Here is a 21,476-nt window from a genome sequence, read left to right as displayed (position 1 = left end):
AATAATGTGTTACATAAACATTTTAAATTTCGCTCCCTTGGTAAAAAATGTTATGGTAGAGCCCTCGTCGCTACCGCAAATGCTCAATAAAATGCTCCTGCGACACTTCATTGTGCTTTATTGAATGTATTTTCAACTACAAACAAGCCTAACACGCAACTTATATATTGCAATCAATTTCTAATTTTGTGACTCCGCATTTATTTTGTACTGTACCTTTTTTATTTGTCATGATAGGTCTTAAATTTCATCCATAATGTTAGCCTGACCATCCAGACTATATCATTAACATGTCTAGTCTGGCAACTACCAGTAGACCTCGGCTCAATCCAGGGGGCGGGATGAAGGCTGTCAGTTTCAAACTGCCTCTGTACGCAATAGGGTAGCGCTACGACCAATCAGAGCAAAGAGCAGGATGACGTCAGTAGATTAAACTTTTCCCATATCCTGTCGGCAAAACACCAAATACATCCTTCTTGTCAGTGCAGTTTCTTGCTCAACTTTTAAAGAAAATGACAAGTTTAATTCTTTCAAAGTTTATGCCAACGCCGATTCAAACGATTCCTTTGCCAAAGCCATCTTCTTGTCATGTTTTTCATCGTCGCAAGTATGTCGTCATTGCGTTAAACCCGCCCAACGACTCTCTAAACAGATAGAGCACTGTGATTGGTGAACACAAACGGTATTCGAGACTCAAAAAGTTCCTATGGCTCGTTTCTAGACCCACCTATGGAGCAAAGAGATTTGCTGCCGCTAGATTTCTAGGCTAACATAATGGTCTTTGAAAGGTCTTCAAAAGTCTTAAATTTGAGCTGGTGTAACCTGCAGAGACCCTGATCTATGTTTTTGTTTTTTGTTAGTTTTTTTTTTTGCCATGGAGCAGTTTTGCACCCTTTTAATGCATCAGACTCATTTTATTTCTCCTCCAACTACAGTGCAGCTGACTTTACATTGACAACAGAATCTGGACAAACTGGACGTACACTAGGCTGAACATCCATGTGCAGCTCATTTAATGTTTCCAGAGACACAAATGTGACACTTGTACCTTGTTGCTAATAAATCAGTTTGGCTACAAAGTGACTAAACATCCATAAAGATGTTAAACATTTCAGCGGCTCCATCAATCTCTTTAACCACCTCAAGCCTGTTATTTAAGGGATGAGACCACTACACTGTTCCTTCTGCTTCCCCTGGTAGTTGTTAAATTGACTTTCAGCATACGCCGCTGCCCATTTCCTTCCCTTATTGCTGATTTGCTGGAATAATGTAGTATTAGTGCTCAGTTTCTATGTACACTGCAAAAACTCAAAATCTTTCCAAGAATATTTGTCTTATTTCTTGTCAAAATGTCTCATTTCTAGTCAAAACTAATCCCTTTCCACTTGAAATAAGACTCACCACCTAAAAATTAACTTGTTTTTAGATAATTTTCACTTGTTTCAAACACATTTTCACTTGCAATAAGTAGAAAAATCTTCCAGTGAAAGCAAGTTTTTTGTGCTTGTTATAAGATAGAAAAACTTGCTCCACTATCAGATTATTTTAAGTGAAAATATGCTTGGAAGAAGGAAAAAGTGTCTAAAAACAAGCTGCTTTTTAATGTGATGAGTCTTACTTTAAGTATAATGAGATTTGTTTTGACTAGAAATGACATTTTGACTAAAAATAAGACAAATATTATTGTTAAGATATTTGATTTTTTGCAGTGTAGAACCACACAGAACAGACAGTTATAATGGACCATGAGGTGAAATTCACTGGATTAAAATCACTAACGCCTCCTTTGATGGGAAATGTTCTGTCTAGTAAGAGATGTGCATGAATTAGTTAATAATGTAATGAATTTAACATCAATTCAAACTTTTATTTCCCATGTGAAGAACTTCTTTTGTTCTTCTTTGTGCATGCATAGGTTATTATAGAAAAGAAAAAAGAAGTTAATACAGAAAGTAGTTGAAATGAAAAGGAAAAAAAAGAAAGAAATCCATGAATAAAAGGAGCCGTAGCAGAGAAACGCCATGTTGGCCTGTTTATCCGTGTATAAATATCACAGTCTGTCACCTCCAGCTCTTGGACGACAGCTGAGAAGAAGACGAGGTTTAGAAAAGACAGAAGTGTAGGAAAGTTTCAATGCAATTTTTAAATTATGAAATATAAATTTCAAATTTCAACGGTCTTGGTTTGACTGATTAAAATGAAATGAACATTGCAAAAAAGTTTAATTTTAACTATTATCCCCTTGAGTTTTAATAGCTACGGTATATTCTGGTGTGTATGTATTGTACTGTATGTACAAGGCAGTTGTTTCTTCCGGCGCTACTTGCCCAAGACAAATTTCCCTTGCGGCGGGACAAATAAAGTTCATTTGATTTTTGATTTGAGGATACTGTGAGTCTGAGTCCCCTATATTGGGTATGGTCGCTCTACATGTACATTCAGACAGCAGAGTCCCTATATAGTGGACTGTGTAGTGGACTATAAAGGGGAGTAGCAGTAGTAGGATTATAGCCAGTGAGTGAGTGAGTGAGTGCGTCCTCTTGGACACAGCCAGAGATGAGGAGCAGGTGTTGCTGGATGATGAAATCGCGAGGAGGAGGAAGACAAAGAAAGAAAGAAGAGAGTCAACACAGGAAAGACATAAAAAGGAGCAGAAAAGCTGCAGAAAATAGCCAAATGTACTGTACGTTAGCACTTAATCATGCTCTGACAGTTCAACACAGAATTAGTTCACACCCCTGCTATGTCGGCTCTAAATGTGTGAGGCTACAACATGTTCACAAGCACACGAGGAAAGTGACAGTGATTAATGTAAAGAAGCAGCCAGTCCTATAGAGCAGTGGTTCTCAACGTGGGGTCCGGGGACCCCCAGGGGTCCTTGAGAGGGTTCAAGGGGGTCCCCAACTTTTTCTTGAAATTTTACCACTTTTTTTCTAGAATTTTTTTATTTATTTTTTTATTTTACCACTTTTTTTTTTTTGATTAAAAAAGAAATTGAGAATTTTACCACTTCTTCCTAGAAATGTTTGAACGTTTTTGGAGAAATTGTACCATTTTTCCCAGAGAATTTCTCTATAATGTTTCCAAAAATTCACACCACTGACCCTAATTTGAATGTACAGAACTTTATTCAGTCTCAGAACAAATATTTGTATATTACTGGTGTTTCAAAAGTCAGAAGTCAAAATCTTTATTTGCCATTTGTGCATACACACATAGGAATTTTTGTACGGTTGTTCCAGGTCAGGTGGAGAAACAAAAGAGAACACACAAAGATATACAAGACACAATGAAAACACTTTAAAAAGGCTCAAGCCTGGGATTAAAAAAAGGACAAGGACATAACATTTCTAAATAGGCCAGAGATCTATGTCTATAAGTTAATAAATATAAGAATAAATAAGTGTAAAGTGCCAAGTGCTACTGAGGTGGGTGCGTGTTGTGTTGCCATGTGCCCGGGTTACTTTGTGTTTGCTAAAAGTCTGACTGTAGCCGGGTAGAAACTGTTGAAGAAGCGTGATCTGTGTGTGATGATGCTGTCTGGTCGCTTATTGTGTCTGAGGTTGTATGTGCAGTGTTTGTGTTTAAGCAGGGAGTGAGCTGGATGTTGTGTGTCTTTAAAATTTGCTCCAACATTTTGTCCAATGGGGGTCCATGGTCTACACTGCAAAAACTAAAAATCTTTCCAAGAATATTTGTCTCATTTCTTGTCAAAATGTCTCATTTCTAGTCAAAACTAAACTCATATCACTTAAAATAAGACTCATCGCCTAAAAATTCACTTGTTTTTAGATCATTTTCACTTGTTTCAAACATATTTTCACTTGAAATAAGTAGAACAAACTGCCAGTGAAAGCAAGTTTTTTGTGCTTGTAATAAGAAAGAAAAACTTGCTCCACTGTCAGATTTTTCTACTTATTTCAAGTGAAAATATGCTTGAAAGAAGTAATAAGTGTCTTAAAACAAGCTACTTTTTAATGTGATTAGTCCTATTTTAATTATAGTGTAATTTGTGTCAATTTAGGGGTCCTTGATGTAAAAAAGCTTTGGCTCACACTCACACAGTAACTGTCGTCTCATCTGCACGAAGGTTGTGACGACCAACAGGTGCACACTCACAATTCACAATAGAGCGGACGGACGTAATGTACATCTGTGTGTGGGTGTGTGTGTGTATGTGTGTGTGTGCTGCAGTATGATGATAATCCTTGATGCCTTCACATGGAAAATAGATTTCCACGTTGGCGGGATCAGTATGTTATTATCTTAAATTATAACGCTGCTCTCATCTTTTACGCACATGACACACGTATACGCTAATTGTTATACAGGAGGATGATTGTCTTCAGTTGATTGTGTGGGTTTCATTCATTCATCCTGTGTGCAGTCAGTGCGATCCAAGAACTGATTTTCAAAATAAAAGCGTGAATGCATCGTCTTTTTGAAACGAGCTCGTGGTTGCGTGCCGTAAACTCAACTGCTGCTAATCTGATGTTCACTGTGTTGTGTTGTTGTGGCCAAAACAGTTCAGAGATCCTCTCTGGGGGGAATCCCTTCGCCTTTAACCATCTGCTCATTTTCCACAGGCCGTCAGGAAGGATAGAGCTTTGTTTTTGTGTTTTTCTAGCATACATGGGTTGTGTGATATTGGTTTTTATTTTTATGCTGCACAATTTATGACAGAAATATCACAACTTCCAATCCGCGGTACGGACCAGACAGCAGCTGCAGTGGTGCAGATGAACGACATCCTGAGCATCGCAAGCTGTTAAAGGGATAGTATCATTTTTTTTAAAGTGGGGTTGTATGATGTACAAATAGCCCCTAAGTACTTTAATTGCAGTAGAAGACTCTCTGCACTCCTCCCGTTAGCAACGCCAGCCCATAATAGCCCTGCCCAGAGATTTACAACATACAGTGTTGTGAACAGACCCAAAGAAACAGCCTATTTTCGCGGCCTAAAAGAGGTTTTATGTGAAAAAAAATACACAGTTCCATTGTTCGCTATGATATAATTTTTTCCAGCCCTTCAAAGTGCAGGAAAAACACAGTTTTTATTTGGACCTAACCAACTGCTGATCCCTCCGCCCAGGGTTAGCGCCCACCGATCAGCAGTTGGTTAGCTCCAAATAAAAACTGTGTTTTTCCTGCACTTTGAAGGGCTGGAAAAAATTATATTATAGCGAACAATGGAACTGTGTATTTTTTTTCAGGTAAAACCTCTTTTAGGCCGTGAAAATAGGCCGTTTCTTTGGGTCTGTTCACAACACTGTATGTTGTAAATCTCTGGGCAGGGCTATTATGGGCTGGCGTTGCTAACGGGAGGAGTGCAGAGAGTCTTCTACTGCAATTAAAGTACTTAGGGGCTATTTGGAGATCATACAACCCCACTTTAAAAAAATGCTACTATCCCTTTAAATAGGTTTTGACAGTTTTACCACTTGGTATCTTTTAAAAACGTGAACATTAGCTGTTAGCAGGCGTTTATGGCACATTTCAACACAACCTGCTGCCTAGAAGCCGAGAAGCATCAATTCTCACTATTCTCAGCGGTGTCTTTTTTTTTATTATTATAACAGTAAGGTGTTAGAATTTCATATGCACAGAAACAACTTACTACATCTGCTCGTTTACTACCCATGTTCTCAACTCCTCCCTCCTGTGAAAGCCATTCAGCTGTAATAACTCTGTCAGAGTGCTGCTGTGTGCATGTTTATGGTGCCATCCAGCAAATGGAAGTCTGTTAAATTGTTGATGATACAGAGATCCACAAGCTTGCCCCCAGGATGCATTTATGGAAAGTAGGACAGTGGTGGGCACCGGTGTGTCTATTACTAAAACCTAAAGTCTCATCCTCTTCCTCTTCCTCTCTCTGTCTCTCTTACAGGCCAGCCCTGCCCCGATAATCGTCAACACAGACACTCTGGAGTCGGTTCCTTATGTGAGTTTGATTTTTTTTTTTGCCCTTTTTATTAAATGCACCTATTAGTCTTTTTCAATAGAAGATCAATAACTGCACGCAGGGCCGTTGTATAGGGGAGAAAGGTGATGATAATTCTAGGGGCCCAGCGCCCAGTGGGACCCATAAAAAACCCCAGTAGTCTAATCTTTGTATGACTTGATTTATTCTGCGTAAGACCCTGACTGATACTCATAGTACACTGTAAAAACTCAACATCTTTCCAAGAATATTTGTCTTATTTCTTTTCAAAATGTCTAATTTCTAGTCAAAACTAAACTCTTTCCACTTAAAATAAGACTCATTACCTAAAAATTAACTTGTTTTTATATAATGTTCACATAAATTCACAATAGATAGAAAAATCTGCCAGTGAAAGTAAATTTTTTGTGCTTGTAATAAGGAAGAAAAACTTGCTCCACTATCAGATTTTTTCTACTTATTCCAAGTGAAAATATGCTTGAAAGAAGTAAAAAGTGTCTAAAAACAAGCTACTTTTAATATGATGTGTCTTATTTTAAGCATAATGAGATTTGTTTTGACTAGAAATTACATTTTGACTAGAAATAAGACAAATATTCTTGCTAAGATACTTGAGTTTTTGCAGTGTAATGCTGCATTAGCATCAAAACAAAGAAGGCTAAATAAAAAACGATAATACATACGTAGTCTAAGAAAAAAGGAAAAGTTAGGGGGAGGGGCCCACTTTAGTATTCTTTAAGGGGGCCCAGAATTCCTAGCAACGGCCCTGACTGCACATTTGATTTAAAAAAAGAAGTGAGTTTGAGGTGAGATAGTGTGCGTGATGCATTAGTTACACATTTCGATTGTGTAACTTATCTTAGTAAAACAAATGAGGTCGCAGTGTTGAATTATTGATGTTTATCATGAATAAAAGACCAGCACAAGACTTTCTAAAGACCTTCATCTGCAGCGGTTTCCACAGTATTTTACATCAAAACAAATAAATGAAGCTTTGCTGCAACGCAGAGGCTGAATTAATAACAAAATCCTCTCAAAAGAGGCGGCAGGCTGCACAAGGCGGTGTATTTTTCATGATTTAATGGCGAAGTTAACAGTTAAAAATGTTTTATATGATGCATGACGAAGCGAGGAGAGCAACAGCCCCGTCCACCGACTCTTTATCCAACTCATTCTCAATATTTAAGCACTTTGTTCATGTGATAAAATAAAGATTTGATCCTATACCAACATCAGAGGAACTCTTCAACTGCTGTTAGCTGTTACTTATTTAGTCTTTTTTTTTTTTGCCTCCACACAAGTTCTGATCATAATATGTGATGTAGCTCAGAAATGTTGCTCAACTGGGAATATGATATACACATGCATTATGCATATGCATAATGACAAGAAGTGCTGGCTGGTAATTAATCATCTCAGTGAGATATAGAATGAGACCGGCTCTTTTACAGCCAAAGCTCTGTGTTGCAAAAATAATGTTAATTAACTATCACCTCAAATTGTTTCCCTCGAGATGAGACCTATTTAACACAGAGAAGCACGAGTGGCCCTGCAGAACACCTGTCAACCTCTATTTAAGTTTGCGGAGTTGGCCATGGAGCTGCTTAACATCATCCTCTGTGAATATAATGCAGTGTAATTATTCAGCTGCAGCGACATGTTCGAAGGATTAAAAATGGAGTGAATGTCTTGGCTTAATCTCTTTTTTTTTTGTTTTGTTTCCTCAGGTCAACGGCACAGAAATTGAATATGAGTTTGAGGAAATCACTCTGGAGCGGGTGAGTGTCTCAGATCCCACAGCTGCGTTTGACCTCAGTGAAAGATCTGCCGTACGAGTGGAGAACAGAGCTACACGTTCTCCTGAAGGCTTCAACATGTGCTGCGAAGCCCCGATAGAGACAAGTTGAAACATCCCCTCTGCGCTCAGATGTGCGCTCAGTGATCTGTGTGTGTGTATATATATATATATATATTTATATATATATATCATGAGCTGTTATCTGAAATGGATGAAATGATCTGTGGGCTGCAGCAGATGTGGCACACAGTTGGCATGAGCTTGTAAAAATGAATCTCCAAGTCGCTGAGACAGAAACAGCAGCTCAGTGAACACTAACAGGCGCAGAGCGGAGAGCGTGATCGCAGACGGAGCCCGGCCGACAGTGAAAAGACGACCAAAAGAGCCTGCAGTAGGATTTAAAGGAGAATTCCGGTCATTTTTTTACCCCTAAATCGTTGTCCTGATGGTCACCCAGTGTTGGTTGGAGCAAAAAACGCCACTAAAATTGATGCAGGCAAACCGGAGTTACACCATGGCTACCCGGCGCTAGGGATAGCAACAACACTAACCTATGGGGGCAATTCTTTAAACCACAACAAACACTCAAAAAACAATCAAATATCTATGGTACATGATTAAATATAACAGTACAAACTTACATAAACAGTATAAACAGTATAAACTTTGTGTTTTTGCATGTAGTCACTCACCTCAGACAGCCGAACTCTGAAACATCCCAGAAAGACATTACTATCCCATCACAGAGCGCCTGCTCTCCCCGCCACAGAAACTAACACTTTTTCCTTGTTGTGATGATTTCTTTACCAAAATAAACGGTGGAGCAGTGCAGTGGTAATGTCCAAAACATCTCTGACCGTTTCTTTGTGTAAAGAAATCATCACAACCAGGAAAAAGTGTTAGTTTCTGTGGCGGAGAGCAGGCGCTCTGTGATGGGATAGTAATGTCTTTCCAGGATGTTTCAGAGTTCGGCTATCTGAGGTGAGTGGCTACTACAGTAGATTTGTATTCAAGACCGCCTGAACCAAGACCAAGACACTACCGAAACCAGAGAGTATCAAGACCAAGACAGACCAAGTCAAGACTAAGACCAGTTGAGCTCAAGACCGAGACGAACGAGACCAAAAAAAACCAACTAGTTACACCATATTTTGCTATTCCGCTAGATTGTAGAACGCGAGAGGACGAGTGCCAACACGTCTGTGTCACAAAATGCATGTGATTGGTCCCACTTGAAGGGGGCGTATACAGTAAATAATGATATCCAAAAATAAAGCATGCCTGCCTGGATATTGTAGGCTACAAATCCCTTCGAGACCGTTCTGCCAGTCCGAGACATTGCGAGACTGAGACAAGACCGAGACCACAAAAAAGTGGTCTTGAGACCAAGACCGGTCTCACAAGAACTACAAGTCTAGTGGCTACATGCAAAAACACAAAGTTTATACTGTTTATACTCTACACTATATGAGTCCAGTCATGTACCAGAGATATTTGATTGTTTTCTGACTGTTTGTTGTTCAAGTTAAAGTTCACTTTTATTTATATAGCACAGTTAAGGAGACCTGTGACAGTCGTCCAAAGTGCTTCACAGAGCAGAGACAGAAACAAAAACAATGCATGTGCAAGAAACAAGATGACATGCATACCATCACACATTCTCACACACAGATGTATGTACATATACGGACATATGCGCATACATACACATACGCAAACGTGCACAGCTACAGTAGTCATAAACAACAGTGCACATAGATATTTAAACAAAACTAGCCAGGATTAGAAGTCCTTATGGATCCGAAGGCCAAGGAGAAAAAGTGCGTTTTTAAAGCGCACTTAAACTTTGTGCGAATTGCCCCCATAGGTTAGCGTTGTCGCTATCCCTAGCGCCGTCTAGCCATGGTGTAACTCCGGTTTGCCTGCATCAATTTTAGTAGCGTTTTTTTGCTCCCCCCAACAATAGGTGACCATCAGGACAACGATTTAGGGGTCAAAAATGACCGGAATTCTCCTTTAATGCAGGCAGTAGTCAGCCTCCCATCCATATTCCTGTGCCTCCATATTTATCAGCTGCCATGGACCCGTGGAGTCGTCACCTTGAAGAGCTGAGCAGCGTTTTTAGTTCCAGTGTGAAAGGCGGCGAAGCCCCACAGGAAACACTGAGTCGGTTTTTAATCAAGAGAAGCTGCTGTTCCCATCAACTTCCAACTTAACTTAATCAAAGCTCGACTTTCACTTTGCGACTCGGCTTCCAGGGGATTTTTTTTATTTGCAGAGCCGAGTCGACGCTTCCAAATACAATACCTCACGGAAAAAATGATGATGATCAGGAAGAGCCGGGGTCAACTCGGGGGAGAGACGCTGCGACTTAACACGCTGACCGCGTTGTAATCACACTGAGAGCACTGACACTCTAATATGAAGGCACGCCATTAAATCATACATCAATATTTAATTGAAAATAAATGGTTGCTGGTGCTTTTAAGCGAAAGCGAAAGCAATGTCTACTAAACACATGCATGCACAGTAGTACACAAGACTTATTTTCTGCTTTTTATCAGTGAATACGTGGAAAAACTGTCGAGTAGGTCAACTGATTTGAAAAACGACAAGTTAATTAATTGAAATCCAGAAAATATAAGCAAACTTTTAGGATTATAAACTGAATTGAAGCACCGGATCTCCAGTTTACTGCAGCAAATGACACAATTAGTGGTAAACTAACAGCTGCTGTGACACCTGAACACCAGGGGAAGAGAAAATATGTCTTGAAAAGGTAAAAAAAAAATGTTAAAGGGATAGTTCACCTAAAATTCAAATTTCACTCATTATCTACTCCCCCTCATGTGGACTAAGGGCTGGGAGAAGTTTCAGAGTCCTCCGTGGCTTCTCTGAGTTACAGGGGGTCTCGGTGTAGCAGTGCATGTCCATATAACGGTTGCAAATGGATACCAACTGTCTTCCTAACAAAAAGACACATGAACCGGGAAGAGGAGCTTCCGCTACAAACAAGCTTGAAATAGAGACTTATTTAATTTTTTCCGGGACAATTTCGCATTTCGGGGCTTCAAGACAAGACAGACATTACATACGAGCAGCATGGAGGTATTTGGATGTTTTTTGGTGTGTCTTTTTGTTACGAAGACAGTTGGTATCCATTTGCAACCGTTATATGGACCATAATGCACTGCTACGCTGAGACCCCCTGTAACTCAGAGAAGCCACGGAGGACTCTGAAACTTCTCCCAGCCCTTAGTCCACATGAGGGGGAGGAGATAATGAGTGAAAACACCTCTCAATTTTGGGTGAACTATCCCTTTAAAGCAAATGAAGTCAGTTACAGCTCCGTCTGTGTTAGAAAGCTTGCAGCTGATGGTGGTTGAGTGTTGGTTCGTTATGCAAACAGAGAAAGTTCTTCATGCTCTTCATTCCCTCTCTTTTCTTCTGCGTGGCTGCAGGGGAACTCGGGGCTGGGCTTCAGCATCGCCGGAGGGACAGATAACCCGCACATCGGCGACGACCCCGGCATCTTCATCACCAAGATCATCCCCGGAGGAGCTGCAGCCGAGGACGGACGCCTGAGGTCAGGAGAACGACTTAGATAACCTCTCTTTCTCTCTGTCTCTCGACTCACTTGTTAATCGCCGTAGCAACTCCTCCACTGTGGCGCTGGATAATCTGCCCTCGGAAAACAAACATACAACAGCCTCGCTCGCTCTCATCACGGCTCTCAGAGGAGACGCCGTTTCTCTTGCTCATATCTCATATTACCATGAATATTTTATTTTATTTTATTTGTGTATTTGAATGGGACAGTGAGTGCACAATAACGGACATACTGTACAGTAAGAACATGTAAATATGCCGGATTATAGCAGGATGCTTGTTTCCGTCCGTAGTCCCAATAACATAAAAACAGTTCAAAAACAATACAACATTACACATACTGTAATAAAAACTACTGGAATACTGTTAGTCATATATTTCCTTTCATATTGAATATATTATATTGAGTCTGATGTAGAGGATCTAAATCCTCTACATCAGACTCATCAAAATAATGACAACATACAAAAAATAAACACAAATGTACCATTAAAAACTTTAATAACCCATACATAATATGACATAAATACATATAACAGAATAATCCAAAAATAATATCCCACATTACCTCAAGAAAAAAAAAATCAAAATCCAAGTCTACAAATTCATAACCTCGCTTTATAATTATATATTTTGTAAAATCCTTATTTGACCAGAGATGATCAAGTCTGTTTTTAAGAGAGTTCACTGACGGAGCTGCACTTTATCCCCAGGAAGCTCATTCCATACTTTTACAGTCCTAAGTGCAAAAAAATGTTTTCTTTTGTAATAACGACACATTTTTGGACAGAGTTCAGTTCATACCTATTATTCTAGAAACTAACAACCGGCTCCATTGTGGAATCATATATTTTACGGACGAGTTTATACACCTCAATCACCCCTGAGTTGGCAGTTTTAAGTGCCTTAATCTTTCTTTGTACTGTATGCCATTAAATTCAGACCTGGGATTAATTTGGTTACTCTTCTCTGAACTGCTTGAATGTTTTAATTAGTAATGCACAAATTAAACTTCTCTTTATGTAAATCTCAAGAAAACCAAACTGGTTCTGTGCCTCAGCAACAGAAACATGTGATACCGGAACCATATTTCTGATTGTCAGGGGATAAATATCGACCTTAGGAGTGTTATAGAGACATGAATTCATGTTCACCTTGTCATATTTAGATGTAATATAAAAGTCGAGAGCTCTTCACTCATCCTGCAGCGACAAATTTAAACAACATCTATGTATCTGGCACATCTGGATATGAATAAATCCATCCTTGATGTGTTTGTGCATTGTCTGCTCCGATGTTAATGGTTAAAACTCCTAGATATTCACTTACATATAAAATGTTATGAGAGACAGAAATGAAAGAGTTTACAACACTTCCTGTTGAAGAAGCGGAGGATGAAGAGGAATAAACATCCTCCATGAGGTGATTGCACTGATTCAGGATGCTGAAGAGAACGGCTTTGCACTGTTTTCACAGCAGGCTCATGATTATCACCGAAAATATCCGTTTTACTGCTGGATATTGCAGAATAAAATTACTATAGAAACACACAACACATGATGTCATTGTGTACTGTATGTGTGTGCATGGTGTGCGGTGTGGAGGACTGTTCTCTGTGAGGAAGGAGGCCTGATGGGGATTAAACATTAGAGAAGCCAGACACACTTCCTGTCACTGCTCTGGGACCTTGGAGCGGAGCTCGAAGCATATTAATGCCTCGGCTCGGCTGCACCGGCCCGCTGGAAGCATCTTAAGTGTTTCTCGTGGAGGCTGCTGTTCTGCAGAGGTTAAAGCTCGTACATGTTCGTACACGTTCTGCAGTCAGGACCAAACCCACAGTGACGCCACCATTTTACCACTGGAGGTGTTTTTTCTTTTCTCGAAGCCTTTATGAATATACGTTATGTTTACATTTAGGTCTAATCTGTTCTCACAATGTAGAGTTTTTAAAGGGATAGTAGCATTTTTTTTTAAAGTGGGGTTGTATGATCTACAAATAGCCCCTAAGTACTTTAATTGCAGTAGAAGACTCTCTGCACTCCTCCCGTTAGCAAGGCCAGCCCATAATAGCCCTGCCCAGAGATTTACAACATACAGTGTTGTGAACAGACCCAAAGAAACAGCCTTAAAAAAAAACACAGTTCCATTGTTCGCTATAATATAATTTTTTCCAGCCCCTCAAAGTGCAGGAAAAACACAGTTTTTATTTGGACCGAACCAACTGCTGATCGGCGGGCGCTAACCCTGGGCGGAGGGATACGTGAGTTGGTTAGGTCCAAATAAAAACTGTGTTTTTCCTGCACTTTGAAGGGCTGGAAAAAATTATATTATAGCGAACAATTGAACTGTGTATTTTTTTTTCAGGTAAAACCTCTTTTAGGCCGCGAAAATAGGCCGTTTCATTAGGTCTGTTCACAACACTATGTTGTAAATCTCTGGGCAGGGCTATGGGCTGGCGTTGCTAACGGGAGGAGTGCAGAGAGTCTGCTACTGCAATTAAAGTACTTAGGGGCTATTTGTAGATCATACAACCCCACTTTTAAAAGAATGCTACTATCCCTTTAACAAAAAATAAACAAAATATAGCTGGTCAAAAAGGGTTTCGGCTGAAGTGAAGCTTATAACTGCGGAACCCTTGTTTCACATTTCGTTACAAAACCATAAGCAATCCTATAACTACTGTATCCACAAACCTACACAACTCAAAAACAAAACAGGTCGAAATCTCAATTTTCACTGCTAAAACTTTTAGTTTCCTACATTACACAACCAATATCCATCCTCAACTACAAACATACACTACTGTAAAAAGCTATTTCCCTGATCCTTTGTTGCTCTGAGCATTTTCAAGTTTGTACTTTTCAAGTATGTTATTTTTAAACATTGTTTTTAAATGGGCAACATTTTTTGCTCTCTTTAATATCTTCTGATAAAGCTATTCCAGACAGATATGCACATACTTTTCAACGTGGTACGAGCATACGGCTGCTTTAACTTCCCTCCCTCTCTTTCCCCAAACATTTTTTTATTTATATTTCCTGGAAGTAGATTGTGCTTTGTACAAAAATTGTGCAGTTTTGCAGTCCACTGGTATGTTCATAGTACCCCATACTCTACACTATTCTTATTGCACACTTCTGCATGACGCATATCGTGTGTAGGACGCTTTATGTGTTACCCCAAACTTCAACAAAAAGCATCTCTACATGTACGGCACTCATTTTATTCCTTTTTTTTAAATACCAACATAAACACAACTCATTCTACCCATTTTACCTGAACAACATCTGATTTCATAGGAAGATTATAAAAACCACTGCTGGGGTTAAACATTGACTATTCCACAAAAAATGATTGATAAACTCTTCCTATGTTAAAATATTCATGTTGTGTTACTCAGAAATGAATATGAACATGTTTTCCTTCATTATTCATATTCAAGGTCTGAGAAGAAGAATAGATATCTATAGATAGAGAAACTCATCATTTTGAAGTGATCTTGTGATCTATAACGATATATATGGTGGTCTATAACTATATACTGTATATAATTGAGCATTTTTCCATTATAGATGGATGTTAAAGGGATAGTTCACCCAAAATTGAAATTGAAAGGGGGTCTCGGCATAGCAGTGCATGTCCATATAACGGTTGCAAATGGACACCAAAAAACATCCAAATACCTCCATGCTGCTCGTATGTAATGTCCGTCTTGTATTGAAGCCCCGAAATGTGAAATTGTCCCGAAAAAAATTAAATAAGTCTATATCTCAAGCTTGTTTTGTAGCGGAAAATGGCCCACTATAGGTGCACTGTATGTATTTATGGTATTCTAACAGACGCGATATGTTAGTACACAGATCTTTTGACTCTGCTTTTCACTGTTGTAAGTGTGTATGTGTGTATATCCATGGGATTTTGACTGTGTGTGTGTGTGTGTGTGTGTGTGTCTGTGTGTGTTTCTATGTGCATGAACACTGGGTCCCAGCTGGTACCTCTAAGCCCCCCCTCCACCCCTCCGCCCCTCAGGAGACTTGTGTCCTTGAATGCCAGGCCATGGAGGTTTTGGTCAACACCTCAGGGGAATTCATACTGAGCCGTGCACTGATTCTGATTTTCACACACACACACACACACACACACACACACACACACACACACATCTCTGTTGCACATCACAGGCATGCTGAAATGAGTATTGAATATGCACAGTGTTGCCTGCAAACTAAAAACCAACACACAAGCACAGAGTTCACCATGATCTACTGCCAACAAGCATCAGATATGTGAGTGAGTGTTTGTGTTTGTTTGTTTGTTTGTGTGTGTCTGTATGTGTGTGTGTGTGTGTGTGTGTGTGTGTGTGTAGTGTCCACAGAGAGCGGAAGTAAAAACAGAACTGTCTCCATCTGTAGTATAAACATGTTATATTGTATCCCCAAAGGTTAGCACTCACTCACTCACTTATTTATCCATGTTGGAAGAGTTTGCAGAATGAAATGATGATGCGAGCAGCAGCGCAGCAGCTTTGCTCTGATTTGAATGATAATCAATCGTTATCTTCATCTACGTTGTTTTTTTGTTTCTTCCAGAGTGAACGACTGCATCCTGCGGGTGAACGACTCAGATGTGTCGGAGGTTTCTCACAGTAAGGCGGTGGAGGCGCTGAAGGTCGCCGGCTCCATCGTCCGACTATACGTGCGACGCCGCCGGCCGATGCTGGAGACCATCATCGAGATCAAACTCATCAAAGGACCAAAAGGTGACGATCAAGCACAAAGCTAACATTATATCATAGTTGTATTTAACGGGATAGTTCAACACTTTGGCAAATTGGCCCATTGCCATAATCCCTATAGTCATAGCAGTAGGTTCGTTACCTTTAATTGTCGGTGCAAGCTATTTTTAGAACGGCGGAGCAGAGCCGTGAGCTGCTCAGAGCTACGCTGCGGAGGCTCATGGGATTTCTTGGTTTCCCTCATCAAATACACAATCCAACAACTCCACAACGCTCTGGTGGACAAGTTGTGACCTGCACATTCACCACGCTATGAGATAATAACACAACGTTACCAGACAGAGTTGTTTCAGAGGTAAATACAGAGACTGCTTGATGAAAAACTGTCATTGAAGGCAAGGCGCATCAGTGGTTTTGCATTGAATTTCCCTCTCTGTCTGGTAACGTTGTGTTATTATCTCATAGCGTGGTGAATGTGCAGGTCACAACTTGTCCACCAGAGCGTTGTGGAGTTGTTGGATTGTGTATTTGATGAGTTTGATGAGGGAAACCAAAGAAATCCCATAATGAGCCTCCGTAGCGTAGCTCTGAGCAGCTCACGGCTCTGCTCCGCCGTTCTAAAAATAGCTTGCACCGACAATTAAAGGTAACAAACCTACTGCTATGACTATAGGGATTATGGCAATGGGCTAATTCGCCAAAATGTTGAATTATCCCTTCAATATCTCATGCATAACATTTGTCATTCATAATAACCCCCAAAGACTAACACACTACTCTTGCTCTCATACACAAACACACACACACACACACACACACACAGGGCTTGGCTTCAGTATTGCAGGTGGAGTTGGGAACCAGCACATCCCCGGTGACAACAGCATATATGTCACCAAAATCATCGATGGCGGGGCAGCGCAGAAGGACAGTCGGCTACAAGTGGGAGACAGATTATTAATGGTGAGTATCGGGTCTGATGCTGCAAACATCACGAGTCCAAGAAGATCTAATTAAAGTTTTAAAGGGATAAGCCAACTTTTTTTTTTTCGTGTCTTGCCTCACTCCCGAGTCCATGAGCAGCAGATAGACACCATCCTTTCAACTGTGCGTGCAGTAACAAGGGAGATAGAGCCGTATCGCCTGTAATTAGCTTAGCTCAAACACTGGAAGTGTATGGGTAGTGTTAGCCTGCCTCCTACTCGAGCCGAAATCAGCAGTCAGAAGCTGATTTCATTTTAGCTCTAAACTCTGTAAATATATCACTTTATCAACATTTCAAACATTTTTAGGTGAGAAAGTCAGCTCTGAGACGAAGATCGGCCCGTTGAGAGTTGCTGAAAAGTTTCTCTGATGACTTTAGGTGGAGGCAGGCTAACACTACCTATACACTTCCAGTGTTTGAGCTAAGCTAATTACGGGCGATACGGCTCTATCTCCCTTGTTACTGCACGCACAGTCGAAAGGATGGTGTCTATCTGCTGGTCATGGACTCGGGAGTGAGGCAAGACACGGAAAAAAAAATGTTGGCATATCCCTTTAATACACAGAGCCTGTTTCCAAGTTTTATATTAACCAAAAAACCTGTTTCACATCTGTATCGTGTTACCACAGCGGCTGCTATCATACAGACTGATATCCAAGAGACTAATAATGACTCAGTGAGTGAGGCCGCGCCCTGTGTAATACACTGACCACCGGTGCATTAACCGAGTGGTGCATGTGCAGCTGAAAACATTAATCCTAATTGATAATGAAGTGATTAAAACACACATACCAGTGGGAAGCTACAGTACCGGCGGCTCGCTCACTGCTGCAACAGCAAGCTTCCTGTCGAGGAGCTCGGGCGTCCCGCTCGCTTAACCAGCTCTTAATTTAATTACCTTCCTACTGTTGCGTTTGCGTTCTCACCCAAAGACCATCTGTCATAATCCAGTCCCCTGGAAGCAGCGAGCGCAGCAGACTGATCTGAACTGAGCTGCACCAAGACGAGGCAGAGCAGCGTGAGCCTCTGACAGGTCGGCTGTGTGTGTGTGTGTGTGAACAGGTGAACGACTACAGTCTAGAGGAAGTGTCCCACGAAGAGGCCGTGGCCATTCTGAAGAACACGTCGGATGTGGTTTACCTGAAGGTGGGGAAGCCCACCAACGTCTACCTGTCAGACCCATATGGGCCTCCTGATATCACGCACTGTAAGTCACTTCCTCTTGTTGTTGTATCCAAACTGATCAGTCGTCAGCTAACTACAGTAGTCGTCTGTCTTTAGAGGTGTTTTAAAGGGATAGTTAGTTCACCCAAAATAGAAATTTCACTCATTATCTCCTCCCCCTCATGTGGACTAAGGGCTGGGAGAAGTTTCAGAGTCCTCCGTGGCTTCTCTGAGTTACAGGGGGTCTCGGCGTAGCAGTGCATGTCCATATAACGGTTGCAAATGGATACCAACTGTCTTCGTAACAAAAAGACACACCAAAAAACATCCAAATACCTCCATGCTGCTCGTATGTAATGTCCGTCTTGTATTGAAGCCTCAAAATGTGAAATTGTCCCGAAAAAAATTTAATAAGTCTATATTTCAAGCTTGTTTTGTAGCGGAAGCTTCTCAAAGCTCCTCTTCCCGGTTCGTCAAATTTGGACGAACCGGGAAGAGGACATGGAGGTATTTGGATGTTTTTTGGTGTGTCTTTTTGTCACGAAGACAGTTGGTATCCATTTGCAACCGTTATATGGACATGCACTGCTACGCCGAGACCCCCTGTAACTCAGAGAAGCCACGGAGGACTCTGAAACTTGAGGGTGAGTAATAATGAGTGAAATTTCAATTTTGGGTGAACTATCCCTTTAAGCAGATGAGACATTGTGCTATTCTGTAAATGTAAAAAACACACGTATGCTCTAAAGCCATATGTCAGAGCACAACTGTGAATCATCTGCACTTTTACAATTTACAAAAAAACATAAAGTTAAAGCTGCACGAATCAGTGTTTGGCCCTGACTTATATTATCACCTTTATCATATTGCCATGGTGCACATTTATTTATTTATGTATATATTGGATCTCCATTAGCACCAGCTATTCTTCCTAGAGTCCAAACATTAAGTCAAGATTGTCTGTTCTCTATTCCTCCAAGTCCATCAAGGAAAAAACAAAACAAAAACACAACAGCTAATACAGTCACAACACATAGATACAAGCATAGACGCAGATATACATATAACACAAATATAAATATATGCACATACTATTACACAGCAGTTGCCTGCTTTTACAACATTAGGGTTAGGGTCTCTGCTTCCTAACACGTGTAAACCCCAATATTCACTCTTCTTTTAGCTCTGGTTTGGTTTCCATTCACTACTGAGAAGAAAAACAATCTTGCTCTTTAGCTGCTGTATGCTCGACGGTCTTCATCTGCTAGTCTCTATCAATAAAGGCAACTGCCTGCTAACAGTAAATCTATGTAATTTAACAGTAAATTATGTAATTTAAATGTAATCGAGGATGAACTGCATTTTGTGTTTCATTGTCCGTTATATGACGAAGCCAGGCAGTTTTTGTTTCAGAAAATGCAAAATTTGAAGCCTGAGTTGTTTTGGGTTGATGATGATGAGGTAAAGTTGGAATGGTTCTTCAGAAAAGAAGTCTTTACTATAGCTACTTTCATAAAAAAAAGTGCCTGGTCAATAAGATAAAGTGAATTATTTATGTGATTTCCATGTGGTTTTTGTTTTGTCTGTGCTTTGATGATTTAGTTTGTTGTCTAAATATGAAATGTGTCTTGTAAGCCCTCATAGGCTGGGCGCATGGCACTTAAATAAATATAAATTCATTCAATTCATGTGCCTTTAAACCAAAATACTGAATTAAAGAGGCCAAAAAACTCAAAAAGGTGATCATTTGCTTCATTCAGCCTCATTCATTTATTTGGTCTTTTTTCTATAAAAACAATGAGAGTTTCAATATTATTCAGTCTCATTCTTCATTTTTAAAACCTCTTTGAAAAGAAGCTGTGCAGAATCCTTTATTCATCTGTCAGATAATGTTTCACTCCTGTCCTCCTTTAATCCCAATTAAGTTCATTTTGAAATTGAATATGAAATAGTGAAATATTGAAAATGCAGGCAGTTCTAGTGTTGTGCACTGCCAACCAGTTTTGTCTGTTTATGCCACTCTCTTTTCTTCTCCTCTCTCTCTTCCCACAGCTTTCTCTCCAGCCATGGAAAATCATATCTCTTCTCCCATCAACAGTGGCACTCTGGAGTACAAGTCGGGTCTTCCCCCAATCTCCCCCGGGAGTTATTCCCCCCTCCCTAAGCACTTACTAGGGGAAGAGGATATAAACAGGTTGGATGGTTTTTCCTTCTTACGGTAATTACCTCTCTTCTTACCAGACGACTTGAACTGCAGGTAGAAGCTTTGACCCCCCAACCCCACCCCCACACACACACCCCTCTTGTCTCCCACTTCCTCCACTAATCTGTGTTTTGTGTGGCAACTCAAAAAGCGATCAACACTCCACGGGGAGCTATGATCCTTTTGACAAGATCTCTTGTTTCCAACGTTGCATCAGCTGTTATTCCTGTAAAATTCATAAATCCCAAAGTGTGTGTGTTTGTGTGTGTGTGTCCCTGCAGTGTTTTTCAAAGATGTTTTTTCATTTATTTATTTTTAAAACACCTCTAAGACGATGAAAATTGGTCCCTTGATCCCCGATCATGAAGAGCAACATTACATTATATCCTGGTTAGGGATGTCACGATTATACATTTTCTTGGTACGACTACGATTATTGTCAGAGAAATAATCACGGTACTACGATAATCATGTTTATTATGCATTAATTAATTTCACAACACTATGAATGTGTAAAATGATCAAATATAGTCAAAATATAATTACATTGCTCATTGTTTACACAAAACATTCCCAGTATCTATTAATATAGGACAAATTAATTAAGTGTTTGGAATATTCAGGTCATAAATTGTCATCTATACCAAATGTTTAGGTTTATTTTAATCTTTTTTGTTTTGTTTTGTTTTGCTTTTTTAATTACAAATGACACGCTAACATCTATTCAGTGTTACATTAGTTAAATGGACCAGTATCTGTGTATTTACCTTTATTTTGGCACCACATCTGCCGATACGGTTACAACATTATCTTTTTTGAAAAGTAACAGTATTTAGGAATCTTTACGATTAATTCATTAATTGTGGTGTTTAATATACCACAATTAATTGTGAGAACAAGTAATCGTGAGTGACATCCCTAATCCTGGTTGCATTTACTCCAACAGTCTGCCCCAAGAAGCAGCTATTTGAAAACCACTGTCTTGCTGTAGTCCTGTATTTCCTGTTGTGCAATGTTGTGTTTATGATTCTTGACTATTTATGT

At 40.0% G+C, this 21,476-nt stretch overlaps 1 protein-coding gene across 29 annotated transcripts in view; it reads left to right on the top strand.

Moving 5' to 3' along the window:
• Positions 1-21,476, top strand: part of dlg2 (discs, large homolog 2 (Drosophila)) — a 262,869-nt gene that overhangs the window by 186,266 nt on the left and 55,127 nt on the right. For 21 of the 29 annotated variants that reach the window (XM_085797009.1, XM_085797003.1, XM_085797034.1 and 18 more), the window contains 7 exons: positions 5,888-5,941; positions 7,669-7,719; positions 11,201-11,325; positions 15,938-16,107; positions 16,907-17,043; positions 18,128-18,272; positions 20,282-20,447. In XM_085797009.1, the coding sequence (XP_085653135.1) occupies positions 5,888-5,941; positions 7,669-7,719; positions 11,201-11,325; positions 15,938-16,107; positions 16,907-17,043; positions 18,128-18,272; positions 20,282-20,447 (848 nt within the window). The remainder of the gene's footprint in view (positions 1-5,887; positions 5,942-7,668; positions 7,720-11,200; positions 11,326-15,937; positions 16,108-16,906; positions 17,044-18,127; positions 18,273-20,281; positions 20,448-21,476) is intronic. The other 8 variants (XM_085797020.1, XM_085797014.1, XM_085797012.1 and 5 more) reach the window with 1 other exon arrangement.

This window comes from Trachurus japonicus, chromosome 14 (assembly GCF_045865225.1).
Source record: "Trachurus japonicus isolate A0001 chromosome 14, Traja_1.0".
Lineage (NCBI taxonomy): Eukaryota > Metazoa > Chordata > Actinopteri > Carangiformes > Carangidae > Trachurus > Trachurus japonicus.
This window is presented reverse-complemented; position numbering and strand designations above follow the sequence as displayed.